We start from the raw sequence: 27,349 nt of genomic DNA, 5'->3' as shown, positions 1-27,349 counted from the left end.
GTCAAAAAAGCAAACAGAATGTTAGGAATTATTAGAAAGGGAATGGTTAATATAAAGGAAAATGTCATAATGCCTCTGTATCGCTCCATGGTGAGACCGCACCTGGAATACTGTGTACAATTCTGATCGCCGCATCAGTAGCATGGGATCTTGTTAGTGTTTGGGTAATTGCCAGGTTCTTGTGGCCTGGTTTTGGCCACTGTTGGAGACAGGATGCTGGGCTTGATGGACCCTTGGTCTGACCCAGCATGGCAATTTCTTATGTTCTTAATCGCAGAGTCATGTTAATATCCAGTTATAGAGGATTGGAGAACATGGGGCAAGATTAGAACAACTTGAAAATCAATAGAAGGAACTGTATCAATGTTATTTGGCCTTGATGGAAGATAATTTTGTCAGTTGCACACTTGAGGCTCTTGAAAGTTATAGTAAAAGATTTAATAGGAATTTTGCAAGATCTCGTCTAACATCACTATTGGACATGTTAGAGATTTTATCAAGAAATTTTGAGAGTCTCTTTGGCTTCTATATCCCACTGTTTTGTTTTTATCTGCTTACTTACTCTACACAGAGGCTAGATCAGGGTGTTCTGGGAAAGCAGAATTATCTGTGGATATTTTAAACCTCACAAATTTTTTTTATTTTTTTTACACACCGTTCAGAGTTAGAGGTGGTAATGAAATCTACCATGCTTGTTTTCATTCTGAAGCCATATATAAACTGGACTTTGAACATGGTTTTTTCATGTTAAAATATTTTTCTAGGCCATAGAATAGCATGCTTCCTGATTTATTTAAAGTAACTCAACAAAGGCGGAAGCTGTTTTTAAGCAGGAATTGGTTGTCTTGGGGTAATCTTTATGCTTAGCTTTATTGTAAATGTGAAGGAACTTAATGTTTTCTGTGATCCAGAACAGTTACATAGTTTTCTACAGTCTTTAAGACCATGCCCAAGCAGTGTTGAGTGTTCATGTGACATTTGGTTAATGTGGAATTGTGTAAAATACCTCATTGAAGGTCTCCATGGTTTTTATTGGATAAATAGTTTCCCTTTAACATGTTACTTATAAGACTTCTTCAATTATGGTCTAATACACATGATTTTTTGTTTCTTAATATTATGTTTTGATCGATTATGATATGGGTTATCTCTGTACTGTGATTTTTCTTTATCAATATATTCTTAAGTGTTAATTTATTAAACTCGTTGATTTAAAAAGAAAATCCCCAAACTCTCCCCATTTGTAAGCACAGGTCTAGAATTGGCCCCCTCCCATGTGTGTTCCAGGATCTCCCTGCTTCTAGATGACACTGCCACTAGGATGTCCCAGTCAACTTCTGGCAAATTGAACTCACCTAGTAATAGCACCTCAACTTCAGTAGAAATTTTGTGAATATCCTTTAATACAGGGGTGGGAAACTCCAGTCCTTGAGAGCCACAAATGGGTCAAGTTTTCAGGGTATCCAAAATGATTATACAAGAAATAGATTTGCATACAATGGAGGTAGGCCTCTACCCTGTCTTTGTTTCTGTGGGAGAAAAAGGGCCTGGAAATGGATACTGTACTGCTTCTTGATCAAGAAAAGAAGAAAGAGTGCTAAACATTATGATAGATCAAATTTTGGTAGTTAATGGACTATGCAGGACCAGTCTTAAGGTTGTGTGAACATAGTGTGCTGCTGTAGTGCTATTGGAAAACTGCTCCCTCCCCCACCAACATCACCCACATACATGAGTTGAAACTTTGAGACAGGTTAGGTATGCTTTGTTTAAAAAAAAAAAATTGAGAATCTGATTTACAGATCATTCTGAAAATCATTAAATATCTCGGTCTTCAGCAGCTACATTTTCACATCTTGCAATCCCAGATATTTTCTATAGATGCAAATATCTCAGCATGCTGCAGTAATCATTTCTGTGCAGTTTTACTTACTAAATTAATCTTAGTGAATGAATAGAAATAAAATGCCCTGATACCATGTCAGGAGATATGCTGCTAGTCATCGCTTTAGTCTTAAACAATTTTTATTTTAATTATACAGAAAGAGAAAATACAATACAGGAAGTATTGAAGACTGATATACTCCCTGCTTTCTATCCAGGAACAAGACGTACAGTAAACCGTCCGCTATTAATCCCCTTCATCCCTCCCCCCTCCCAAACCCTAGGTCTGAGTTCCCTACAGTCACATGGTCATCTGCCAAAGGTTCGCAATTTACCACTTGAGGAAGATAGTTCATCAAACCTTGTCACTCGTTTAATATGAGGGAGTGTCTGCACATAAGGTCCCCAAATAGCAAGAAACTTCTTTTTTTGACTCGGCGGTTGTCGCATAAACGAAGCCTCCATTTGCATCATTCGATGTAAATGATTACGCCAGGCCCAGTATGACGGCGAATCAGTGGTCCTCCAATGCTGCAGTATAATCTTCTTAGCAACCAGACAAGCTTTATGAATAAATAGGCGAGATCCCAAAACTCTCACACGTCGAGGCGAAATGCAGCCAAATAACAACCAAAAATGTGAAAAGGGGATATGGAGCTCTAACACCAATTCCAAATAACGGAGCACCTTAACGCCAAAAAAGCTGAATTGGTGGGCATGCCCAGAAGGCATGAGATAAAGAGCCAGAGACAGCGCTGCAGCGTTGACACTGAGGCGAGGGGGCAATTTTAGAATTATAAGCATCTTGCGCGGAGATATAACCGCGACAAATAAATTTATATTGCATTTCGCGATAATACATGTTGACAGAGAGTTGAGTGATACGCCGAAAACATGCTGCAATAACAACATGGTAACCAGAAACACCCCGTCCCGATTCCACCTTTCCACCAGGATGGAACATGTATCCAGAGGATTTACATGTCTGGGCAAACGGTAATGTGTAACAAGCGAAGGTTCCCCTGAATTGGCAGGAGATAAGCACATGTGCGATCCAGCTTTAAAAGAGACATCAATTTCCGCCACGCCTGGCGAATAGGGTGGGTAAGAGCGTTTTGTACCAAAAAGGTGTTGAGATGAGTGGAGGCCGCTTGCAGCACAAAGGAAAGAGCAAAGGGATGAGCCAATGCTTTATCAGCCAGAATATTAAGAATATTAGGAAAGGAGGAAGTGTCCAACAGCCAGTCCCGGATTAGACGAAGATTACTCGCCAAATTGTAAACTGCCAAATCGGGTACTCCAATCCTCCTGTCCCCCACGGCACCCGCAACCATGCCAGAGGAATTCGAGTTTTCCCCCCATGCCAGAAGAATTTCCGCTGAATCTTATCCAATTGCAGTAGCTCCGCCTGTTTCAGAGTAAGAGGTAAAGTCTGGAACAGATATAGCCACTTAGGCAGGATGATCATCTTAAACAACTGGATCCTACCTCCCAACGATATCGGTAGGGAAGCCCAACCCAGCAACCGCTCCCTAGTTGTCTGCAAAAGCGGATGAACATTAAGGGTATAAAGACAGGATAAATCCCGCGGGATGACTATTCCTAGATATAAGTAAACGAATCTGTGGCCCATTGCAAGGGAAAATCATCCCCCCAGACCCCCTGCAGAGATGTTGAGCTTGCAAGAGTCTTAGACTTGTGCATGTTGAGATGCAGACCCGAAAAAACTCCAAACGCCCAGAGTAGCTTCAGAAGTGTTCGAAGTGATTGGATTGGATCAGTCAAGAAAACCAGTAGATCATCTGCAAACACAGCGTACTTAAACAGCGACGAATGAAATCGAATGCCCCGTATTTCCTTAGTTAATTGGATAGCTAAAAGCAAAGGTTCCAATTGGAGAATGAACAATAAAGGGGATAAGGGACAACCCTGTCTGTTACCACGGGATACATTGAAAGCTTCGGAATGGGATCCATTAACCAAAATAATCGCTTCCGGGCCAGAGTATAAAAGACCGACTGCCTTGTAGAATAAACCATCAAATCCCATCTTTTGTAAGATGTGAAATAAATAAGACCATTCGACCCTATCAAAGGCTTTCTCTGCATCAAAACTTATAGTTAGAAAAGGGACCCCCATTGTTTGACACATAGACATGGCAGCCAAGGTGTTCCGAATATTTGTCAAGGCATAACGTTTCCTAATGAAACCAACCTGATCCACCCCAATAAGGGAAGGAAGAATATCCGCCAGCCGATCTGCCATTATTTTAGCAAGGATTTTATGATCAAAATTCAGCAGAGATATGGGCCGGTAAGATTCTGGTTTAGGGATGAGCGTGATGTGTGCCCGGTTGGAGTGAACCGGGAAGGAGCCTTCTTCCATCATCCCAGAGAACGCCTGCACTAGAGGAGTTGCCACCTTATCTATCAAACACTTGTAAAACTCGGCCCCATACCCGTCCGGCCCTGAAGCTTTGAAACGTTTAGCCTGTTGGATTACCAAGCGGACTTCCTCCAGAGAAATGGGCTTATTTAAATATTCACACTGTTCAAAAGTTAATTGCGGGTGCTGAAACTTGGAACAGAACTGATCGCATGCATCAGTATTTCCACTTTCCGCCGTGTATAATGTGCTATAGAAATCTTGCAAACAACGCACTATATCCTTACGGTCAGTTAACAATTGACCTGTAGGCGACCTCAGTGCTGGGATATGGCGCAAGCCACGGGCAGAACGCACGAGATTCACTAGTAATTTACCAGATTTGTTACTATATTGAAACAACTTGTATTGATAATATTGAGTACTCTTCCGGGCTCTCTGATGGAGTAAGGTGTTTAGTTCTCCTTGTGTAGTCAGGAAGTGTGCTCGGGCCTCACTATCATTATTCCTGGTCAATCTAGCTCGGGCTTTTTTCAATTGGGCAGTCAAATGCAAAAGCCTGTGATTCATAGTCTTGTTCCGATGAGTCAGAAAAGAAATGATGTCCCCCGAAGGACTGCTTTTGCCGCATACCAAAAGAGAACCGGAGACTACTGCTGTGGAGCATTAAAGTCAGCGTATTCTGTCCATCGCTGGTGTAGATATTCTCGAAATTTCTCATCAGAAGCAAGATAAAAGGGAAATTTCCAAACCCAAGAACTCGGGTAATATAATGCCAACTCAACCTCCAACTGCACCGGGGCATGATCAGAAACCACTATGTCACCAATCTCTACTCCACGAATTTTTGAGCAACCATGGGTACTAGTCAAATCGAGTCGAGACAACGACCCATGGGCCCGAGAGATATGTGTGAAGTCTTAGTCACCTGGATGCAAAACCCTCCATATGTCCATCAAATGCATGGAGTTCTCCAGAAAAGACGGACCCTTACCATAGCCGGAAGGCTTTGGAATTGAGAGAGATTTATCTAAAGCTGGATCACGTATAGTATTAAAATCTCCTCCTATTATTATAAGGTCTCCTAAGTATGGGATCAAATGTTGGTGGAGTTCCCTATAGAAGCCCGGACTATAGGTATTGGGAGCATAGATGTTACAGAGGATGACTTTAGTATGGGACAGCTCTGCAATCAAAATGATATAACGTCCTGATGGGTCTTTAATTTCTGCTTGCAGAGTAAAAGGAGCATTACGCTGAATCAGGATAGCCACTCCTGCAGATTTAGTAGTAGCTGAAGCATAATAAATGTCCCCACCCCCAAAGGCGACCCGATTTCTGGTGTTTGGAGTCGTTTAGGTGTGTTTCTTGTAAAAATGCCACCGAAGCCTCCTTTCGCCTTAAAAGAGACAGTATTTTGGTACGCTTAATGCTAGCATTAACTCCGCAGACATTCTAAGTAATTATATTAGTGACAGGATTAGAGATTACTTAACACATAAATGAACATGAAAAGAGATAAGAAACCAAATGGACAGCAGAGATCCTCCCAGCTGAGATCTCCAACTGTTGGTATGAGACTTCCCCCCAGAAATACCCTGATGACCAGTGACATCCATATGTGAATCAAAGTACAGACCTGTATACCTCCCCAGAACAGCCCCAATCCCACCTTGCCCCCTCCCATACCATCTTTAAGATCTTCTCTGAAGATCGAGATCACTACCTTATCAAAGCCCCTCCCTTCCACCCTCAGACTTCATCCACCCCTCCTATTTACCCAAAAACGGCCAAACTGGCCAAACTGAACCTGTACCAAGTAAACTAGGAGACTAATACCCCAGGACCAAGCTTAAGTAATGTATGGCAACAATAGAAATGAAACCTATAAATAAAAAAAGGTGTTTAGTTATTTAACCTAAAATGCAGAGAATTACTTCTTATGAAACTTTCCAGGGCTCCCCAGTTCAGACTTCGCTTGCCCCCCTCCAGTACAAAGAACCCTTTGTCAAACAGTAGCATTACCCTCTGCCCATATAGAGTCCCTCCAGGGGCATCTCCTGTGCCCTACAGTATTTCCGATGGGAAGGAGACATCAGAGAAAAAAAGAAAAAAATTATTAAGGGCCCCATCAGCAAGGCACTCCAGTGATAAGGCCTCGCCTGGAGTTGCCCCAGAACTACAGCACCCGAAATAAACAAGAAGGCCACCTCCCGAACTCCCAATAAAAATAAAATAAAAAGAAGAGGAGATAAAAATAGATAAAAAAGAGTGCAGGCCCCTACTTAGGGCATTACCGGAACGAAAGTGCCCAAGGGAAAAACGATTAGAAAAGAAAAAAAACTTAGATGTGAGCAAACACCTCCTAGTCTCCCCCTAAGAGATCCTTTACTAGAACGCAGGCCTCCTCGACCCCCTGACTGCAAATTACAACCGTACCAGTGCGGTCGGCCTTCTAGCTGAACGAGGGGGAGGGTATTATACGATAAAAAGATTAAAAAAGAAAAGGAACGATCCCGCCTGCCAAAAAAAATCAAAGGGCAGGAATCGCGGGAAAACCCATCAAACAGAAAAATAAATACTACAAACGATTGTAGTCAATAGAAACCAGACAAAGAGAAAAAATAAAATGAAATTTGCAAAAATTGCAACGGATAGAAAAAAGTAAAAAATCATTCTCTCGGTAAAGGTCCTCTTCATATACTGCAACGAGCCAACGTGGCCAAACAGCAACGGATTCCCCCGTAGCAACACTACGAACTGGCCAGGTTAATCAGGACCCTCCCGGTTCCAGCGCCGAGGGAGCTACACCCAGGTCCTTCCTCTGAAGCAGGCAACGCGCTTCCTCGGCTGTGTTGAACCATTTAACGCCCTCTGGAAGCGATACTCGCAGGCGGGCCGGAAAGATCAATGAAGCCCGGATCCCCTGGGCGATAAGCTGCGTGCAGATCGGGGCCATGAGGCGTCTCTGCGCCGAAACCGCCACGGAGAAGTCTTGAAATAATAGGACCTTCGAATTTTCAAAGGTAAGTTCTTTTTTCACCCGAGCTGCCTGCAATATTTCTTGCTTATGAGCATAATTTAAAAGCTTCAAGATAACAACTCTGGGTCTCTCTGCATTTGGGACTCGGGGACCCAGGCGATGGGCTCTCTCGATACGTAGGCAGCCATGCTTGTGGGTTAAATTCAGTTCTTTTTCCAGCCAAGTTTCTAGAATTGAGGCAAGATTCTGTTCGTCAATCGTTTCCGGCAATCCAATAAAATGCAGATTGGACCTGCGAGCTCTATTCTCCAGGTCTTCTAGTCGGGCAGCTTGTTTAGCCATTGCTGCTTGCAACGTGCCGATATCATTTTGGGCGACACAGAGGTCATCTTGCGTATCCAAAATGCGATTTTCAAGCTCCTCAAATCTGCTTTCAAATTTGCCAAAATTGGCAGAAAGATCTGCAATTTTAGTGGATATATTTTGTAGTTCTGGGCCCAATGCCTCCAAAACTGCAGTTTTTATTTCCGCGATGGCCACTACAGGGAGTGTACTGGACTCACAGACAGCCGCCATGACAGGGGATTCAGCTAGTTTGAGACAATCCTTCCCCTTTTCTCTCTCCTTTCGGATCACACGAGTGGTCATGCCAGCCAAATCGTTGCCAGAGGGTCCCCTGAGACGTGAGTGCGATATTAAATTAATTGGATGCCAGAGAATGGGTGGATGAAGCCCGATGTTATAGGCCTGGTGCCGAGGGAGAGGGAATTACATCCTCTCCCTGCAGTGCCCCACGTGATCTCACTAGTCATCGCTTTAACGTCACAACAACTTCCTTCATAGTTTACATCATTTATCCTTATACATTAACATTCTTTTTCTTTTCTTCTGTATCATAGCTTAGAGGTAGTAGCATAGAAAGGGTCCTGAGGTTTATAGGAGGATCTTGTACCAACTTTTATAGGGAGGAGGTCCCACCCTCTTACAGCAGCATGAAAATAGGATCTCAAGGTATACAAAATAAAGAATATTTTAGGATGCATAGCTGTATAAAATCTTTTATGTAACAGTGAGCAGTTTCAAAATCATGGTTCTGCTATGCTGTAGCCATTCTTTCATATCCTGTTTTTGGATCGCAATAACTCTGAATCAATATTAATAGCAGCATCAAAATTATGTTTACATCACAAAAAATGTCTTATCTTGATTTGTGTGATGCAATACCATGAAATTTGCTGGGTTCATCCTTTACCAGCTTACGGGTAAGGGCATTTCAAACTTTTACTGAAACACGGATATGGTCTCTCAAGGTCAAGGGGCACAGGATTATCCTGTGCAGCTTATAAAAGAAAAGGTTTTACCTCTTATAGCAGCATGGAAGGGGTCTCTGAGGGCACTCAGCAGATATTACGTGCCAGATTATGAGAGATCACTCTACAGAGGCATAAGGAGGTTTCATGCATAAGGGCGATCCTGTGCTATGAATGTTTGAACCAGGAGTTGTGTTGCTCTTGTTGATTCCCAATAATTGTTCTTTAATATGATCTGTTTTGTATTTGCCTTCTCAGAGGTGCTGAGGACTATTGAGGAGGGGGATGTGGATGAGGTGACAAAGCAGCGTATCCATGAGGGGAAGGAGAAACCTGGTGCTCTGTGGCACATCTATGCTGCCAAGGATGCAGAGAAGATTCGTGAGATGCTTCGAAAGGTCTGGCAGAAAATCCGCTTTTGTTCACACGATCTTTTGGAGCCCTGCATTCTGCGCAGAACTTGTTCCTCTCTGAACCTTTTTGTTTTCTAAGGATTCATTTGTTTTTGTGCATGTTCCCTCATCTCCTACTCTCTCTTCCTTTCCATTTATTAAGCCCCTCTCATTTCCTCATCGTCAAATCTTGTATTGAGGATTACTTTAAAACTGTGCGCAGTGGCATATAGATTTACAGTAGTATTTTATAACCTGCGTGTATCACATACGCATGTATTATAAAATGCAGGTATCTCTACCCCACCACATAACACGTTGAATTTATGCTTACATGCGAATACATTGAAAGTGAATATTTCAGTGCATAGAACGAACTTGCATTTCCTACCTATTTTAAAAATATATGCACATATATTTTACATATAAAATAAAGTAGGACTTGTATTTTAAAATTTGCGTATGTAAATGAAATTATCAGTTTTACCAGTTACTCTGCCAGTTCGTGCATTCCTCCTCCTGGTTATTGTGATCCTTCTGGTTCTTCAGCATGAATTTACCCCAGCTCACCCAGACCTTGAACCCAACTGATAGTCCACAATAAGCACATTTGGTATTACTTACACCCAGCAGGTGTAAAATTATGCAAGTAAATGGCCAAATTTAGTGCATAAGTGTTTTTGAAATAGCAGTTTACATGCGTAAATGTTGGATCTAGCTAGGAACGCCTCGATTTCATGCATGTATATGTGCACATATTTTCACTGTTTGTAACATAGCGATTTTGCAAGTGCATGATACTTATGCGCTTATATGCTAATTTCTTTTTATAATTCTTTATTAAATTTACTTCATATTTACAAGAAACATAAAATAATTAGAAAACAGAGAAAAAATACCAAAAAATCAACTGGTACCAATATATGAAAAGAAGGAACATAAGAAAATGCAATACTGGGTCAGACCAAGAGTCCATCAAGCCCAGCATCCTGTTTCCAACAGTGGCCAATCCAGGCCACAAGAACCTGGCAAGTACCCAAAAACTAAGTCTATTCCATGTTACCATTGCTAATGGCAGTGGCTATTCTCTAAGTGAACTTAATAGCAGGTAATGGACTTCTCCTCCAAGAACTTATCCAATCCTTTTTTAAACACAGCTATACTAACTGCACTAACCACATCCTCTGGCAACAAATTCCAGAGTTTAATTGTGCGTTGAGTAAAAAAGAACTTTCTCCGATTAGTTTTAAATGTGCCACATGCTAACTTCATGGAGTGCCCCCTAGTCTTTCTACTTTCCGAAGAGTAAATAACCGATTCACATCTACCCGTCTAGACCTCTCATGACCTTAAAGACCTCTATCATATCCCCCCTCAGCCGTCTTTTCTCCAAGCTGAACAGCCCTAATCTCTTCAGCCTTTTCCTCATAGGGGAGCTGTTCCATCCCCTTTATCATTTTGGTAGCCCTTCTCTGTACCTTCTCCATCACAATTATATCTTTTTTGAGATACGGCGACCAGAATTGTACACAGTATTCAAGGTGCAATCTCACCATGGAGTGATAGAGGCATTATGACATTTTCCGTTTTATTCATCATTCCCTTTCTAATAATTCCCAACATTCTGTTTGCTTTTTTGGCTGCCACAGCACACTGAACCGATGATTTCAATGTGTTATCCACTATGATGCCTAGATCTTTCTTGTGTGGTAGCTCCTAATATTTATTTATTTATTTTTAATTTTTATATACCGATTTTCTTGCATCAAATGCAAATCAAACTGGTTTACAATGAAACAGAATAAGCAGGAAATAAAATTCCTTAGTCTAATACATTGAACATCTATAACGAGATAATTGAAAACAAAGCAAAAGGCTAAACAACATTAATAAAGGTTAAATTTACAAATAAAACATAAATACAATATGGAACCTAACATTGTATAACTATAGCATGGGTTATTTTTCCCTATATGCATCACCTTGCACTTATCCACATTAAATTTCATCTGCCAAAATCGGCAGATTTTGGAAGTACAGGCCTTGTCTTGTAGAGAGCCCTTCTTGATTTCATTCTGGAAGGGAACAGATAAGGACTGTACCTTCTTGCCAAAGGTGGTTTCAGATTTTCACTTGAATCAATCTATTTTATTGCCATCCTTAGAGATTTGGATGAGCAGTAATTCTGGATATTACACCCTTTGGATGTACTGCAGCATTTGTTGAGATATCTTAGATATGAATTAATTTTGTAACATAGACTCTCTCTCCTTCATGGATGTGTTAAGAAGGGAGAAGCAGCCTCTTATGCTGCAGTGGCTCATTGGATTAAGGAGGTTCTGACAGCGGCTTATGTAGATGTTGGGAAGCCTTTACCGATGCAAGTAAGGGTAATTTCGACCCGGGTGCAGGCAGTGTCCTCTGCAGAGATTTGAAGGGCGGTGACGTGATCTTCCTTGCATATGTTGTCAAGCATTATCAACTGGATGTTGCGGCAAGTGAAGATGTCTTTTGCTAGGGTGGTGCTACTTGGAGCGCAAGCAGCCTCCCACCCTTCTGAGTAGCAGCTTTGGGCACATCCTACTAATGTGGACAGGCCGTGTACAGGGGAGGAAGAGGATGGTGAAATTACTTACTTACTTGATAATTTATTTTCCTCTAGGGCAGGGCAGGCCAGTCTAGCATCCTGCCCTGGGCTGCCTTGTCGCGATCATGCATATTCCTGACTTCAGTGGTCTTTGTCAGTGTATTTGTGGTAACAGTACAAGGATCCTGGATAGTTTGTGGATCAGCAGAGACCCTGGCAAGTAGATTCCTTCTGTGGGATAGTTCAATTTATACTCTGTTGTATTAGTTGTATTAGTTAATTAATCACAGACAAACCAACACACAAAGCTGGACATTCATTAGATCTGATGTTCATCAGCAGTAAATCTCTAGAGAATATAAACACAGACTATACCCAAATCCCATGGTCAGATCACTTCCTTATACAATCCACTATTAAGCACTCAGGTCCAACTAAAAAACAAAAGAAACCAGTTGAATTCAAGTATCGCCCACCCTATAATATAGAAATACTAAAGGACAGACAGAATTTCAACTACACAGATAGTAACACTGCAACAACTGAATGGGTAAATAGGACTACTAAATTAGCCGATAAAATAAACCCCACAAAAAATATTTACATTAAAGAACTAAAACAAATAAATCCATGGCATAATGAACAAATAAAAGAAATCAAATGAAATCTTAGGAAAAAAGAATGGAATAGAAAAAAAAGGACCGAAAATCTAACAAAATACTGAAAATTCTGGCTCAGTACAAAAAAGTAATCCTTGATGCTAAAAAATAAAAAAAAATATTTCAGCTCTAAAATAGAAAAATGTACAAATAATGCTAGAACCTTGTTCAATATAGTTAAAGACCTAACCAGTGATAAAACAAACACCCCTCAGAACCTACCCGAAATGCGATGCAATGAAGTAGCACAGTTTTTAAAGAGAAAATAGATAATTTAAGAACCAAAATCCCCAAAACAACTAAACAAGGTCAAAATGCAAACCAGGGAGGTAACAAAATGGTCTTCATTCACTGAGGTTTCAAGCATAGAAGTGGAAACCATGATAAAAAATTTAAACCCCGCCCCACATGCAATCAACACCCTGCCTATAATGGAACTAAAAAAATTAACTGATATAACTTCCCCAACACTAGCAAAAATCATAAACCTATCTCTTGAAGAAGGTTCAATGCCCGACATCTTGTGATAAACATTGATAAAACTGAATTCCTGCACTTAGAACGAACAAACATAAACCCTATCCATTCACCAATAACAATTAGCAATAACCAAAAAGTAGAATTAGCAGAAAAGGTACGTAACCTAGGTGTCATACTAAACTCTGAACTAAACCTGAAACAACACATATCACTGAAAATCAAAGAGGGATATGCTAAACTAATGGTACTAAGGATGTTAAAACCTTTACTAACACTATAAAATTTCCAGACAGTTTTACAAGCCCTAATTTTCGCAAGCACTTACTATTGCAACACCCTGTTCCTAGGACTCCACAGGTGACCACATGACCACTTCAAATTTTGCAGAATTCAGCCGCAAGAATATTGACAGATAAAAGAAAGAGAGACCATATTACTGGAACACTTGCAGAACTTCATTGGCTACCCATTGAACAAAGAGTACAATATAAAGCACTATGCACTATACACAAACTAATTCATGACGAAAAAGCAGAATGGCTGAACACAGCATTACGTGTACATGTTCCTCAAAGAACCCTAAGGTTAGCTAACAAAGCACTACTAACTATCCCCTCGGTTAAGTCTGCTAGACTCACACAAGTAAGAGAGCGAGCACTATCTTTGGCAGGACCCACTTTATGGAATTCAATGCCTTTGGAGATAGGACTGCAGAAAAATTTCAAACTTTTCAGAGTAAGCCTAAAAACCTGGCTCTTTAAACAGGCTTTTTACAAAGAGAATGAAGAGAGCAAGTAAGAGCATAACCCGGCACCGAAAACATAGTTCTTATTTTCCTTTTCTTTCCCACCTTTAAATACACAAGATTAGTTTATATATGAACTGCAATAGTAACCTCAACCTAACAAAATCAATACTTAACAGTTTTATATTGAAAGAATCCTGTTACCGCATTTTTCTGGCACGTTTATAATGTTTTAGCTATCCTAATTAATTTCTTTTACTATATGTGCCTTTATGTAAACCGTTGTGATGGTTAATTGACTGAATAACGGTATAGAAAATGTTTTAAATAAATAAAATAGTTTCATGTTGAGTCCAGTGCTTCTGTTAGAAAAAAAAAATAAAATGTTTTTGCACAATAATTCTTGGTAAAGTTTGAGTTGGTTTAATTGTCCACAGTTGGCTTTAGAAGACAATGTGAAGCTGATGACTGTGCAGGACTATATAGGAATGACATCAGTGAGTCAGTGATCTCCATCTGCTGGTTGGCTTGCATAACCCACTACTGTGGATTGGCCTGCCTGTCCTAGAGGAAAATCAGGAAGTAGTAATTTCACCAGGGTGAGTTACAAATAACCCCCAACTATAATATAGGCAATTGCAATACAATAAGAAAAACCAGATAGGCCAGTGTTCAAATCCTGCTGCTGCTTCTTGTGACCTAGGGCAAATCATTTCACCCCCACTGCCTCATGTACTGAAGGTATTTCCCTATCCCCTCTAGGATGGAGAAATACCTACAGTACCTGAATGTAATCTGTTTGAAGTGTCTGAAAAAGATGTTACGGTCCCAGGCCGTGCCCCGGTCCCTCCACCTACCTCGGGGGCGGCCCGGGCCGTTTCGGGGGTTCCTCGGGCCTGCAGGCCCTCCAGCGCGTCTCTCCCTCCTCAGGAGAGACGCCGACAGTCCGGCACGGCTGGCCCCGCCCCCTGACGCGCGCTCGGAGGAGCTCCACTTAAAGGGACCAGCGCGGGAAAAACCTCAGTCCTGCTGTAGGTGACGTCAGACGCCCTCAGGGTATAAGTACCCTGCACCTAGATCACTCCAGTGCCTTGCAACGAGGTTCCTCAGGCTCCCTGATCACTAGTTGCTGCGTTCTCCTGGATTGCTCTCTGTTCTCGACCCAGCTTGACTCCTGACTCGTTCTCAGTCTTCGTCCCTTGGCTCTGGTATCTGCTTCTGACCTCTGGTTCTGACCCGGCTTCGTCCACGACTTCACCTTCAGTCGCTCGCTTGGTTCGCTCTGACCTCTGGCTCCGACCCGGTTACGTCCACGACTCCGTCTTCTGCCTCATCCCTGGCTTGGTTTCTCCTCCGACTCCCGGCTTCCGACTCGGCTTCCTTCCTGGACTCCATCTTTGGGCTTCGCTGCTCCTCTGGTACTTGGTCCTCGCTGGCCCAGAAGATTCGCCAATGTCCCAGCGGCTGGACTCCTCCGGGCTCCTCCTGGGGGGCTCCGGCTTCCAGGGTGAATCTCCAAAAGTCCCAGTGGCTGGACTCCTCCGGGCTCCTCCTGGGGGGGCTCCGGCTTCCAGGGTGAAGACTCTTCAGTCACCACTGCCCAACGTCGTCCGTCCTCTCAGCCATTGCCGAGTCCTTGGTCGCATAGGACTCCACCTTGTCCCAGTGCCGAAGCCTTCCCTGAGTCCTCCGAGCCGCCTCCCGGTTGGGACGCTTGCCGTGGTCCTCCACAGCGCACCATCTTCTGTCCCAACCGGCCAAAGGGTCCACAACCGTAGCAAAAGAATATAAATAAATATCTTTTAAAAAAGATAAATAATTGTTAAACTGAAGGGCTGTGGGTAAATCAGTGCACATGCTTTGAAAGCTTCCTGCCGGCATAAGATAGTCGTATGATCCAAGTGTGTGGCTTGCTGCACTGCTGTTGTCAGAGTGCACATATTTCACTTTCTCTTAGATTATAAACTCTTTACAGGTAGCTGTCACCATCTATACTTGTTGTTGTGTACGTTGCAGTTATTTTAAGTTCTGTCTGTCTTCAGTCGTGCAGAGCTGTGTGTTTAATAAATATTTATTTACTTATTTAAAATTGTTTATATACTGCCTTTATAATTGTGGGTTGGTCAAAGCGGTTTACAAATAAAACACACACAAAAGCGTAAAAAACAATCTCTTGTTCCCTGTACGTACCCGGATCAGTCCAGACCGTGGGTTGAGCCTCCTGTCCAGCAGATGGAGACAGAGCAAATCTGAAAGAGTATCCTATATCAGGTATCCTATCCTGTAACCCTTCAGTATTCATCTGTCTCCAGCAGATGCAGGCAGCCGAACCTGCGGCTCCCTTCCTTTTCTCAATTTCTTTCTACCTGTGAGATTGTTCCTTCTCCTGTGATCAAGCAAGTATTACCTTATTTCTGTACCAAAAAAAGTAAAAATTCAAAACTCCTGGTTTGGGAGACAGCTCTGTCTCCCTGATCTTAGAGGATCCTAGGAGGGTTTTGCCCCTTGTTATAAAGCCTAGGACCCCTTTTCCCGGTGACCTGCTTGTCTGCTGGGGCGATACTGGTGGTCCAGTCACTCCCCCTCCTTGCCTGTGCTGCCTTCAGGATTTAACAGGGAAGCTCAATTCCCCTGCCTTCATTTAAGTTTACAACAAAAGGCAAGAGACAAGCGAATTGAGCACCTTTTGTGCACAGATAGCAGCACAGCAGGGTTCGTTCTCCTGCCTCTGCTGCTGGGGCTTTTTTTTAAATTATTTATTTATTTATTTATTTATTTTTAGATTTTTATATCTATAAGCTGAATATAGCTACCACCATGTAGTCTATATTAGAGTGTGGAAACCTCATAAAAAAGGCAGGCTTCTTTGTGCAACAGAGAGCCCTCGTTCTGCCAGCTGTGAAGCTGGTGTGATATAGCTTACAGTCAATGATATAACTTAAGACTGTATTCTCAGCTTTAATCATCGGTGTCCCACTTAGATTTTAGTCCATTCTTTAGAAAACACTTTTTTTTAAAGGCTTTTTTTGTTTTTTTTAAACCATTAATAGGCAGTAATGAGACACTTATCATTGCAGGACTTGGATACCATCTGGAACAACACAACCCGACACGGCTCGTGTTTCTTAGGCTTCGTCAGGGGCAGTGAAGTTAAATTCAGTGTGTTCCTAATGTCTGCCTGGCTGCATACTTTGCTACTGGGTCTCAGCTTTAGCAGCACAGCTCAGCTGATTCTCCCTCCCGCGGCTTTTCTAACCTGCCTTCATGCCCCGATTCAGTGGCTGTCTAGCCTGCGGGGAGCCTGCGATTCGGCTCTCCTGCGAGGGGTTCTGCTCGCACTTGGGCCGATACAGTAAAGTCCGCGGGAGAACAGATGAACGCCCGCTATCCCGGCGTGCGCAATGGCCTTTCGCCGGTGCATGCGATTCTGTATTTAAATTAGGTGACGCGGTAAAAATGGGGAAAAGGAGGCGCTAGGGACACTAGCGCGTCCCTAGCGCCTCCTTTTTGACAGGAGCGGCAGCTGTCAACGGGTTTGACAGCCAACGCTCAATTTTGCCGGCGTCTGTTCTCGAGCCCGCTGACAGCCACGGGATCAGAAACCGGACGCCGGCAAAATTAAGTGTCCGGTTTTCGGCCAGACAGCTGCAGGCCGAATTCAAATTTTTTTATTTTTTTACTTTTTTTACTTTTCGGGACCTCCGACTTAATATCGCCATGATATTATCGCCATGATATTAATATCGCCATGATATTATCGCCATGATATTAATATCGCCATGATATTAAGTCGGAGGGTGCACAGAAAAGCAGTTTTTACTGCTTTTCTGTGCACTTTCCCGGCGCCGGAAGAAATTAGCGCCGACCTTTGGGTCTGTGCTAATTTCTGAAAGTAAAACGTGCGGCTTGGCTGCACGTTTTACTTTCTGTATCCCGTGCGCATACCTAATAGGGGCATCAATATGCATTTGCATGTTGAGAGCGCTATTAGGTGCTGCGGATTGGACGCGCGTTTTCCTCCCCTTACTGAATAAGGGGTAAGGGAAAACGTGCGTCCAAGAGCAGGCTGACAGTGCGCTCCATCGGAGCGCACTGTACTGTATCGGCCTGACTTTTTGCCCAGAGGGGAGAGCCCCTCTGCGGTTGCAACTAAATCAACGGCCTGGGCTCGTCCCCCCAAACGCATGACTAGGCCGTCCTCTTCTCAGAAAACTGCAGGAACAACGGCCATTTTGGGGGCGGGTTTTTCTTCAGATATAAGAACATAAGAAATTGCCATACTGGGTCAGACCAAGGGTCCATCAAGCCCAGCATCCTGTTTCCAACAGAGGCCAAAAACCAGGCCACAAGTACCTGGCAATTACCCAAACACTAAGAAGAACCCATGCTACTGATGCAATTAATAGCAGTGGCTATTCCTTAAGTATAATTGATTAATAGCCATTAATGGACTTCTCCAAGAACTTATACAAACCTTTTTTGAACCCAGCTACACTAACTGCACTAACCACATCCTCTGGCAACAAATTCCAGAGCTTTATTGTGCGTTGAGTGAAAAAGAATTTTCTCCGATTAGTCTTAAATGTGCTACTTGCTAACTTCATGGAGTGCCCCCTAGTCCTTCTATTATTCGAAAGTGTAAATAACCTATTCACATCTACTCATTCAAGACCTCTCATGACCTTAAAGACCTCTATCATATCCCCCCTCAGCCGTCTCTTCTCCAAGCTGAACAGCCCTAACCTCTTCAGCCTTTCCTCATAGGGGAGCTGTTCCTGTCCCTTTATCATTTTGGTTGCCCTTCTCTGTACCTTCTCCATCGCAACTATATCTTTTTTGAGATGCGGTGACCAGAATTGTACACAGTATTCAAGGTGCGGTCTCACCATGGAGCGATACAGAGGCATTATGACATTTTCCGTTCTATTAACCATTCCCTTCCTAATAATTCCTAACATTCTATTTGCTTTTTTGACTGCTGCAGCACACTGAGCTGACGATTTCAATGTGTTATCCACTATGATGCCTAGATCTTTTTCCTGGGTGGTAGCTCCTAATATGGAACCTAACATCGTGTAACTACAGCAAGGGTTATTTTTCCCTATATGCAACACCTTGCACTTGTCCACATTAAATTTCATCTGCCATTTGGATGCCCAATCTTCCAGTCTCACAAGGTCCTCCTGCAATGTATCACAGTCTGCTTGTGATTTAACTACTCTGAATAATTTTGTATCATCCGCAAATTTGATAACCTCACTGATCGTATTCCTTTCCAGATCATTTATATATATATATATTGAAAAACACCGGTCCAAGTACAGATCCCTGTTTACCCTTTTCCACTGAGAAAATTGACCATTTAATCCTACTCTCTGTTTCCTGTCTTTTAACCAAACTGCAATCCACAAAAGGACATCGCCTCCTATCCCATGACTTTTTAGTTTTCGTAGAAACCTCTCATGAGGGACTTTGTTAAACGCCTTCTGAAAATCCAAATACACTACATCTACCGATTCACCTTTATCCACATGTTTATTAACCCCTTCAAAAAAATGAAGCAGATTTGTTAGGCAAGACTTCCCTTGGATAAATCCTTGTTGACTGTGTCCCATTAAATCATGTCTTTCTATATGCTCTACAATTTTGATCTTGAGAATAGTTTCCACTATTTTTCCCAGCACTGAAGTCAGGCTCACTGGTCTATAGTTACCCGCATCGCCCCTGGAGCCTTTTTTAAATATTTGGGTAACAATGGCCACCCTCAAGTCTTCAGGTACAATGGATAATTTTAATGATAGGTTACAAATTTTAACTAATAGATCAGAAATTTCATTTTTGAGTTCCTTCAGAACCCTAGGATGCATACCATCCGGTCCAGGTGATTTGCTACTCTTTAGTTTGTCAATCTGGCCTACTACATCTTCCAGTATCACAGTGATTTCGTTCAGTTCGTCTGACCCATCACCCCTGAAAACCATCTCTGGAACTGGTATCTCCCCAACATGCTCATTAGTAAACATGGAGGCAAATAATTCATTTAGTCTTTCTGCAATGGCCTTATCTTCCCTAAGAGCCCCTTTAAACCCCTCTGTCATCTAATGGTCCAACGGACTCCCTCACGGGTTTCTTGCTTTGGATATATTTTAAAAAGTTTTTATTATGAGTTTTTGCCTCTATGGCCAACTTCATTTCAAATTCTTTCTTCACCTGTCTTATCAATGTTTTACACTTACCTTGACAATGCTTGTTTTATCCTATTTTCTTCAGATGGATCCTTCTTCCAATTTTGAAGGATGTTTTTATGGCTAAAATAGCCTCTTTCACCTCTCCTTTTAGCCATGACAGTAATCGTTTTGCCTTCCTTCCACCTTTCTTAATGCGCGGAATACATATGGACTGCGCCTTTAGGATTGTATTTTTAAACAATGTCCAAGCCTGTTGAACACTTTTAACCTTTGCAGCTGCACCTTTCAGTTTTTTTCTAACTAATTTCCTCATTTCATCAAAGTTTCCCTTTTTAAAATTTAGTGTTAGAGCTGCAGATTTACTTATTTTCCCCCTTCCAGTTATTAGTTTAAATTTGATCATGTTATGATCACTGTTGCCAAGTGGCCCCACCACCTTTACTTCTCTCACCAAATCTTGCGTTCCACTAAGAATTAAATCTAAAATAGCTCCCTCTCTTGTTGGTACCTGAACCAATTGCTCCATGAAGCAATCATTTATTACATCCAGGAACTTTTATGTCTCTAGCAAGTCCTGATGTTACATTTACCCAGTCAATATTGGGGTAATTGAAATCTAGTAATCAAAAAATGTGAACGCAAATATCAATATTATAAATAGCCTCCATGAAGGTGTCAGCAAGCCAGTCGCTGTGTTTATAATCAAAACCAGCCAGTCTTCTCTATCATCCACCTTCACACACATTTATTTCTAAATCACTTTTTTAAAAATTTTTCTTGAATTTTTATATATATATATATATTTTTTTTAAAATCCCAATCCAGGAATTTTCAGCGCTGGTTTTGATTATAAACACAGTGACTGGCTTGCTGACACCTTCATGGAGGTTTTTTATAATATTGGTATTTGCGTTCCCATTTTTTGATTACTAGATTATTGCTTGGGTAACCTAGTTGACTCTATTTTCTATTGTGGTAATTTAAATCTCCCATTATTATTGCACTGCCAAATTGGTTTGCTTCCCTGATTTCTCTTAGCATTTCATCATCTGTCTGACCATTTTGTCCAGGTGGACGGTAGTATACTCCTATCACTATACTCTTACCCAACACACATGGGATTTCTACCCATATAGATTTTACTGAGCATTTACTTTCTTGTATGATCTTTATCCTGTTGGACTCTATACCCTCCCGGACATAAAGTGCCACACCCCCACCAAGTTGATCCCTCCCTATCATTGCGATATAATTTGTACCCTGATATAGCACTGTCCCATTGGTTATCCTCCTTCCACCAAGTCTCTGTGATGCCAGTTCTGTCAATCTCATCATTTGCTGCTGTACACTCTAACTAAGAACATAAGAAAATGCCATACTGGGTCAGACCAAGGGTCCATCAAGCCCAGCATCCTGTTTCCAACAGTGGCCAATCCAGGCCATAAGAACCTGGCAAGTACCCAAAAACTAAGTCTATTCCATGTAACCATTGCTAATGGCAGTGGCTATTCTCTAAGTGAACTTAATAGCAGGTAATGGACTTCTCCTCCAAGAACTTATCCAATCCTTTTTTAAACACCGCTATACTAACTGCACTAACCACATCCTCTGGCAACAAATTCCAGAGTTTAATTGTGCGTTGAGTAAAAAAGAACTTTCTCCGATTAGTTTTAAATGTGCCCCATGCTAACTTCATGGAGTGCCCCCTAGTCTTTCTACTATCCGAAAGAGTAAATAACCGATTCACGTCTACCCATTCTAGACCTCTCATAATTTTAAACATCTTTATCATATCCCCCCTCAGCCTTCTCTTCTCCAAGCTGAAAAGTCCTAACCTCTTTAGTCTTTCCTCATAGGGGAGTTGTTCCATTCCCTTTATTATTTTGGTAGCCCTTCTCTGTACCTTCTCCATCGCAATTATATCTTTTTTGAGATGCGGCGACCAGAATTGTACACAGTATTCAAGGTGCGGTCTCACCATGGAGCGATACAGAGGCATTATGACATTTTCCGTTTTATTCACCATTCCCTTTCTAATAATTCCCAACATTGTTTGCTTTTTTGACTGCCGCAGCACACTGAACCGACGATTTCAATGTGTTATCCACTATGACACCTAGATCTCTTTCTTGGGTTGTAGCACCTAATATGGAACCCAACATTGTGTAATTATAGCATGGGTTATTTTTCCCTATATGCATCACCTTGCACTTATCCACATTAAATTTCATCTGCCATTTGGATGCCCAATTTTCCAGTCTCACAAGGTCTTCCTGCAATTTATCACAATCTGCTTGTGATTTAACTACTCTGAACAATTTTGTGTCATCTGCAAATTTGATTATCTCACTCGTCGTATTTCTTTCCAGATCATTTATAAATATATTGAAAAGTAAGGGTCCCAATACAGATCCCTGAGGCACTCCACTGTCCACTCCCTTCCACTGAGAAAATTGTCCATTTAATCCTACTCTCTGTTTCCTGTCTTTTAGCCAGTTTGCAATCCACGAAAGGACATCGCCACCTATCCCATGACTTTTTACTTTTCCTAGAAGCCTCTCATGAGGAACTTTGTCAAACGCCTTCGGAAAATCCAAGTATACTACATCTACCGGTTCACTTTTATCCACGTGTTTATTAACTCCTTCAAAAAAGTGAAGCAGATTTGTGAGGCAAGACTTGCCCTGGGTAAAGCCATGCTGACTTTGTTCCATTAAACCATGTCTTTCTATATGTTCTGTGATTTTGATGTTTAGAACACTTTCCACTATTTTTCCTGGCACTGAAGTCAGGCTAACCGGTCTGTAGTTTCCCGGATCGCCCCTGGAGCCCTTTTTAAATATTGGGGTTACATTTGCTATCCTCCAGTCTTCAGGTACAATGGATGATTTTAATGATAGGTTACAAATGTTTACTAATAGGTCTGAAATTTCATTTTTTAGTTCCTTCAGAACTCTGGGGTGTATACCATCCGGTCCAGGTGATTTACTACTCTTCAGTTTGTCAATCAGGCCTACCACATCTTCTAGGTTCACCATGATTTGATTCAGTCCATCTGAATCATTACCCATGAAAACCTTCTCCATTACGGGTACTTCCCCAACATCCTCTTCAGTAAACACCGAAGCAAACAAATCATTTACTCTTTCTGCGATGGCCTTATTTTCTCTAAGTGCCCCTTTAACCCCTCGATCATCTAACGGTCCAACTGACTCCCTCACAGGCTTTCTGCTTCGGATATATTTTTAAAAGTTTTTACTGTGAGTTTTTGCCTCTACGGCCAACTTCTTTTCAAATTCTCTCTTAGCCTGTCTTATCAATGTCTTACATTTAACTTGCCAACGTTTATGCTTTATCCTATTTTCTTCTGTTGGATCCTTCTTCCAATTTTTGAATGAAGATCTTTTGGCTAAAATCGCTGCTTTCACCTCCCCTTTTAACCATGCCGGTAATTGTTTTGCCTTCTTTCCACCTCTCTTAATGTGTGGAATACATCTGGACTGTGCTTCTAGAATGGTATTTTTTAAAAATGACCACGCCTCTTGGACATTTTTTACTAACAATTTTCTCATTTTTTACTAACAATTTTTCTCATTTTATCAAAGTTTCCCTTTTGAAAGTTTAGCACGAAAGCCTTGGATTTGCACACTGTTCCTCTTCCAGTCATTAAATCAAATTTGATCATATTATGATCACTATTGCCAAGCGGCCCCACCACCGTTACCTCTCTCACCAAGTCCTGTGCTCCACTGAGAATTAGATCTAAAATTGCTCCCTCTCTCGTCTGTTCCTGAACCAACTCTCCCATATTACTTCTTAGACTTCTGGCATTGGCATACAGACATTTCAAAGTGTGGTTTTTGCTTGTTTTAACAACCTGCTTTTCAGTTGTTTGGGATAATTCGGAAATCATTAGCTTTCTTGATTTTTTACATATAGGCATATGAACTATGTTTGCTTTTCATGGAACCTCTCTGTTGGGATGCCCTAACTCTCCTGTTTCATTAGTATCCTTCAAGGATACATTTCTCTGAACCATGCACTGCTGAGTGACTGTCGGCTTTCCCCCCTGTTCTAGTTTAAAAGCTGCTCTATCTCCTTTTTGAAAGTTAGTGCCAGCTGGTCTGCAGGGCTCAGGAGAGCCAGTTTTAACTGTTTCACTGCCGGATTTAAGCCCAGTTAGAGCCCCGGAGGGGGATTTTGATCCTTCTCCCTCTCCCCCTCCCCCTTCCGTGCCCGGGAAATCCAGACCTTGTTTTTCCACAGAATTTGTGCTGTTAATGCACAAATCATATCTAGCTAGTTTGCAGGAACAGGATGACCCTTCGCCAGGTCCCTCCCCAGCCAAGATCCCTCTCGTGCCTGCTCCACAGCCCCCTCCTGTTCCGGATGTGCAGGGCTCAGTCAGGGTGGTTCCGGCCCTTCGGCACCCCCCCCCCCCCCCCAAGCCAGCTGCGGTCCCTGATCCCGATCAGGACTGACTTTCTCCTGGGTCCTCCGCTCGAGGATGACGACCCGCATGTTCTCCATTTGTCCCAAAGGGAAGAGCTGGATCCCCTCATTCCCTTTATTTTACAGGAACTGGGAATTGAATTGCCACCTGACGATACTGTTTCAGCCACTGTGCAAGCTAACATGGACCCAGTCCTGGTGGTACTTAGGGCTCCTCCACATACTTTCCCGTTCCATCCTATGCACAAGCTGCTGCTCCTTTGGGAATGGGAGTCCCCCGAGGCGGGGCTCCGAGTAGGGAGAGCAATGGACAAGCTCTATCCCCTCCCTGATGAATGCCTGGACATGCTTAAAGTTCCCAAGGTGGATTCTTCAGTCTCTGCTATCACCAAGCACACCACCATCCCAGTGGTGGGAGCCGTGGCGTTGAAAGATGTTCAGGACTGCAAACTCGAGCTTTATCTCAAGCGCATCTTTGAAGGCCTTAGGAGTCCGGGCAACAATCTGCAGCAGTCTCATGCAGTGGGCAAGCCTCAGGTTGGCTCAACAATTGCTCAGCACCCAGGACCTCCCGCCTGCAGAGGCGGAGCAGGCAGAAAAGCTAGAGGCGGCAGTGTTGTATGGGGCTGATGCCCTTTACGATTTGCTCCGAGTGCAGGCCAAGGCTATGGTTTATGCGATGTCAGCCAGACGCCTCCTCTGGCTCTGCAATTGGGCGGTGGATTCCTCTTCCAAGTCACAGTTGGGCACACCTTCTTTCAAGGGTAAGTTGCTTTTTGGTGAGGACCTTGAACAGCTTATTAAATCCTTGGGAGACGACAAGGTTCATAAGCTGCCAGAGGACCGCCCGAAACAGTCCAAGTCTTTCTTCCCTTCACTCTCTCGTTTTTGGGGGCAATGGCGGTATAATGGCAGAGCGCGGGGATCTTTCCCAAGAGGTATCTTCTCCAGATCCCAGTTCTGGTCTCATTCCTTTCATGGCCACCGTCCCTTCCAGGATGGCAACCAACAGCACTCCACCACCAAGTCCTCGCCCCAATGAGATGCGGCCGGCCCATTCCTCCGTTCCAAACTTAAGTGGACGGCTGTCTCTGTTTCTCGAGGAATGGGTCAAGATTACTATGGATCAGAAGGACCTAGAGGTGATAGAGAAAGGTTACGCATTAGAATTTGCTCGGGTCCTACTGAATCTTCACATAATTTCTCCCTGCGGCAGCCAGAAGCGGCCAACGGTCGACCAGACTTTTGGCAGGCTACAAGTGCTTGGTGCCATAGTTCCAGTCCCGATGGAGGAACAAGGGTTCAGCCAGTATTTCATCTACTTCATTGTTCCCAAAAAGGACGGGTCCTTCCGGCCGATTTTGGATCTCAAGAGAGTCAACCGGGCTCTCAGGGTTCCCCATTTTCGAATGGAGACCCCGAGGGCTGTGATTGCGGCGGTTCCCCCAGGTGACTTTCTGGCCTCGTTCAACTTAACGGAGGCTTATCTGCACATACTGATACGCCATGACCATCAGAAGTATCTCAGGTTCAATATTCTGGGACAACACGTCCAGTTCCAGGCGTTTCCATTCAGCCTCGCCACAGCGCCATGCACTTTTACCAAGGTCATGGTGGTAGTGGCGGCCGCTCTCCGTCGGGAAGGAGTTCTGGTCCACCCATACCTGGACGATTGGCTCATCCAGGCCAAGTCGGAGACTATCTGCAGGGTGGCGGTCAACAGAGTCTTGGCCTTCCTGACCTCACTCGGGTGGATAATCAACTTCTCCAAGAGCAGTCTACAGCCATCCCAGATCCTGGAATTTCTGGGAGCATGATTCGACACCCGAGTCGGACAGGTGTTCCTCCCAGATGCTCAAACTCATGGAGTAAGTGCGCAATTTTGTCTCGCTCTCGCTACCCATGGCCAGGGACTACCTTCAGGTCCTGGGGTCCATGGCTTCCACTATAGATCTGGTTCCTTTGGCTTTTGCGCATATTCGTCCATTACAGAAAGCTTTGCTGTCCCGCTGGAAGCTGGTGTCGGAACAGTTTCGGATGGTCCTTCCGCTTTAGACTCTACTATCGCAGACATGCAATGATGGCACTTGCTCGCTCACCTCCTGAAGGGGATGCCCTTACAGATGACAGACGCCAGTCTATCCGGCTGGGGTGCAGTTTGTCAGACTCAGGCCACGCAGGGATGCTGGTCCCCAGCTCAATCCCGCTGGCACATCAATCACCTGGAGGCCCGAGTGGTTCGCCTGGCACTCAAGGTCTTTCTCTCTCTGATCCGTCGCAAGGCGGTGCGGGTGCTCTCGGACAATGCCACCATGGTAGCCTATATCAATTGGCAGGGGGACACCAGAAGTCGCCTGGTGGCTCTGGAAGCCAGCAAGCTCCTCACCTGGGCGGAACAGCATCTGGATCGTCTGGCAGCTTCTCACATTGCGGGGAGGGAGAATGTTCAAGCCAACTTCCTCAGACATCAGCGTCTAGATCCCGGAGAGTGGGAATTGTCTGACGGAGCGATGGATCTCATCGTCCGCAGGTGGGATCCCCCCCACGTCGACCTGATGGCTACTCTGGACACTTCAAAAGCTCCCAGATCCTTCAGCCGCAGACGGGAACACTGCTCCGAAGGAGTGGATGCCCTGGTCCTTCCATGGCCTCACGACGTTCTCCTGTACGTGTTTCCCCCTTGGCCTCTGGTGGGAAAAGTACTCAGAAGAATAGAACTTCATCGGGGTCCCGTCATTCTTGTGGCACCCGAGTGGGCCCGCAGACTATGGTACGCGTATCTGGTGAACTTCGCAACAAACAGTCCTCTTCGGCTCGACCACCTTCCACGTCTTCTCCGGCAGGGTTCCGTATTTTTCCACCAGGCGGATTGCTTCTGTTTAGCGGCCTGGCTTTTGAACGGAGGCAAGTAAGAAAGGATTTAAAGAAAAAGTTTTATCCACCCTGTTGCGGGGCCCGTAAGCCTTCCACATCGCTCGCTTACGTTCGGGTTTGGAGAGTTTTTGAAAATGTGTGCCAAGTCCGGAGTGCCAGCACGCAAGGCTTCGGTATCCCAGGTCATCTCCTTTCTCCAGAATGGCCTTTCCAAAGGTTTGTCTTCCAAATTCTTAAGGGTGCAGGTTTCTGCCCTCTGGTCCCTCTTAGGTAGCATCGATGGTTGCGCTTTGGCGGCTCATCCGGATGTCGTTCGTTTCCTCAAGGGTGCGAAGCATTTGAATCTGCCCATCTGGGCTACCTGTCCCTCATGGAGTCTTAATCTGGTGCTTAGGGTCCTTTGTGAGGCT

At 43.4% G+C, this 27,349-nt stretch overlaps 1 protein-coding gene across 1 annotated transcript in view; it reads left to right on the top strand.

The window, feature by feature from the left end:
• KDM3B (lysine demethylase 3B) overlaps nucleotides 1-27,349 on the top strand; it is a 278,360-nt gene that overhangs the window by 236,909 nt on the left and 14,102 nt on the right. The window contains 1 exon segment of the mRNA XM_029583992.1: nucleotides 8,821-8,960. Within this exon segment, the coding sequence (XP_029439852.1) occupies nucleotides 8,821-8,960 (140 nt within the window).

The sequence above is a fragment of the Rhinatrema bivittatum genome, chromosome 18 (genome assembly GCF_901001135.1).
Source record: "Rhinatrema bivittatum chromosome 18, aRhiBiv1.1, whole genome shotgun sequence".
NCBI classification, from domain to species: Eukaryota; Metazoa; Chordata; class Amphibia; order Gymnophiona; family Rhinatrematidae; genus Rhinatrema; species Rhinatrema bivittatum.
This window is presented reverse-complemented; position numbering and strand designations above follow the sequence as displayed.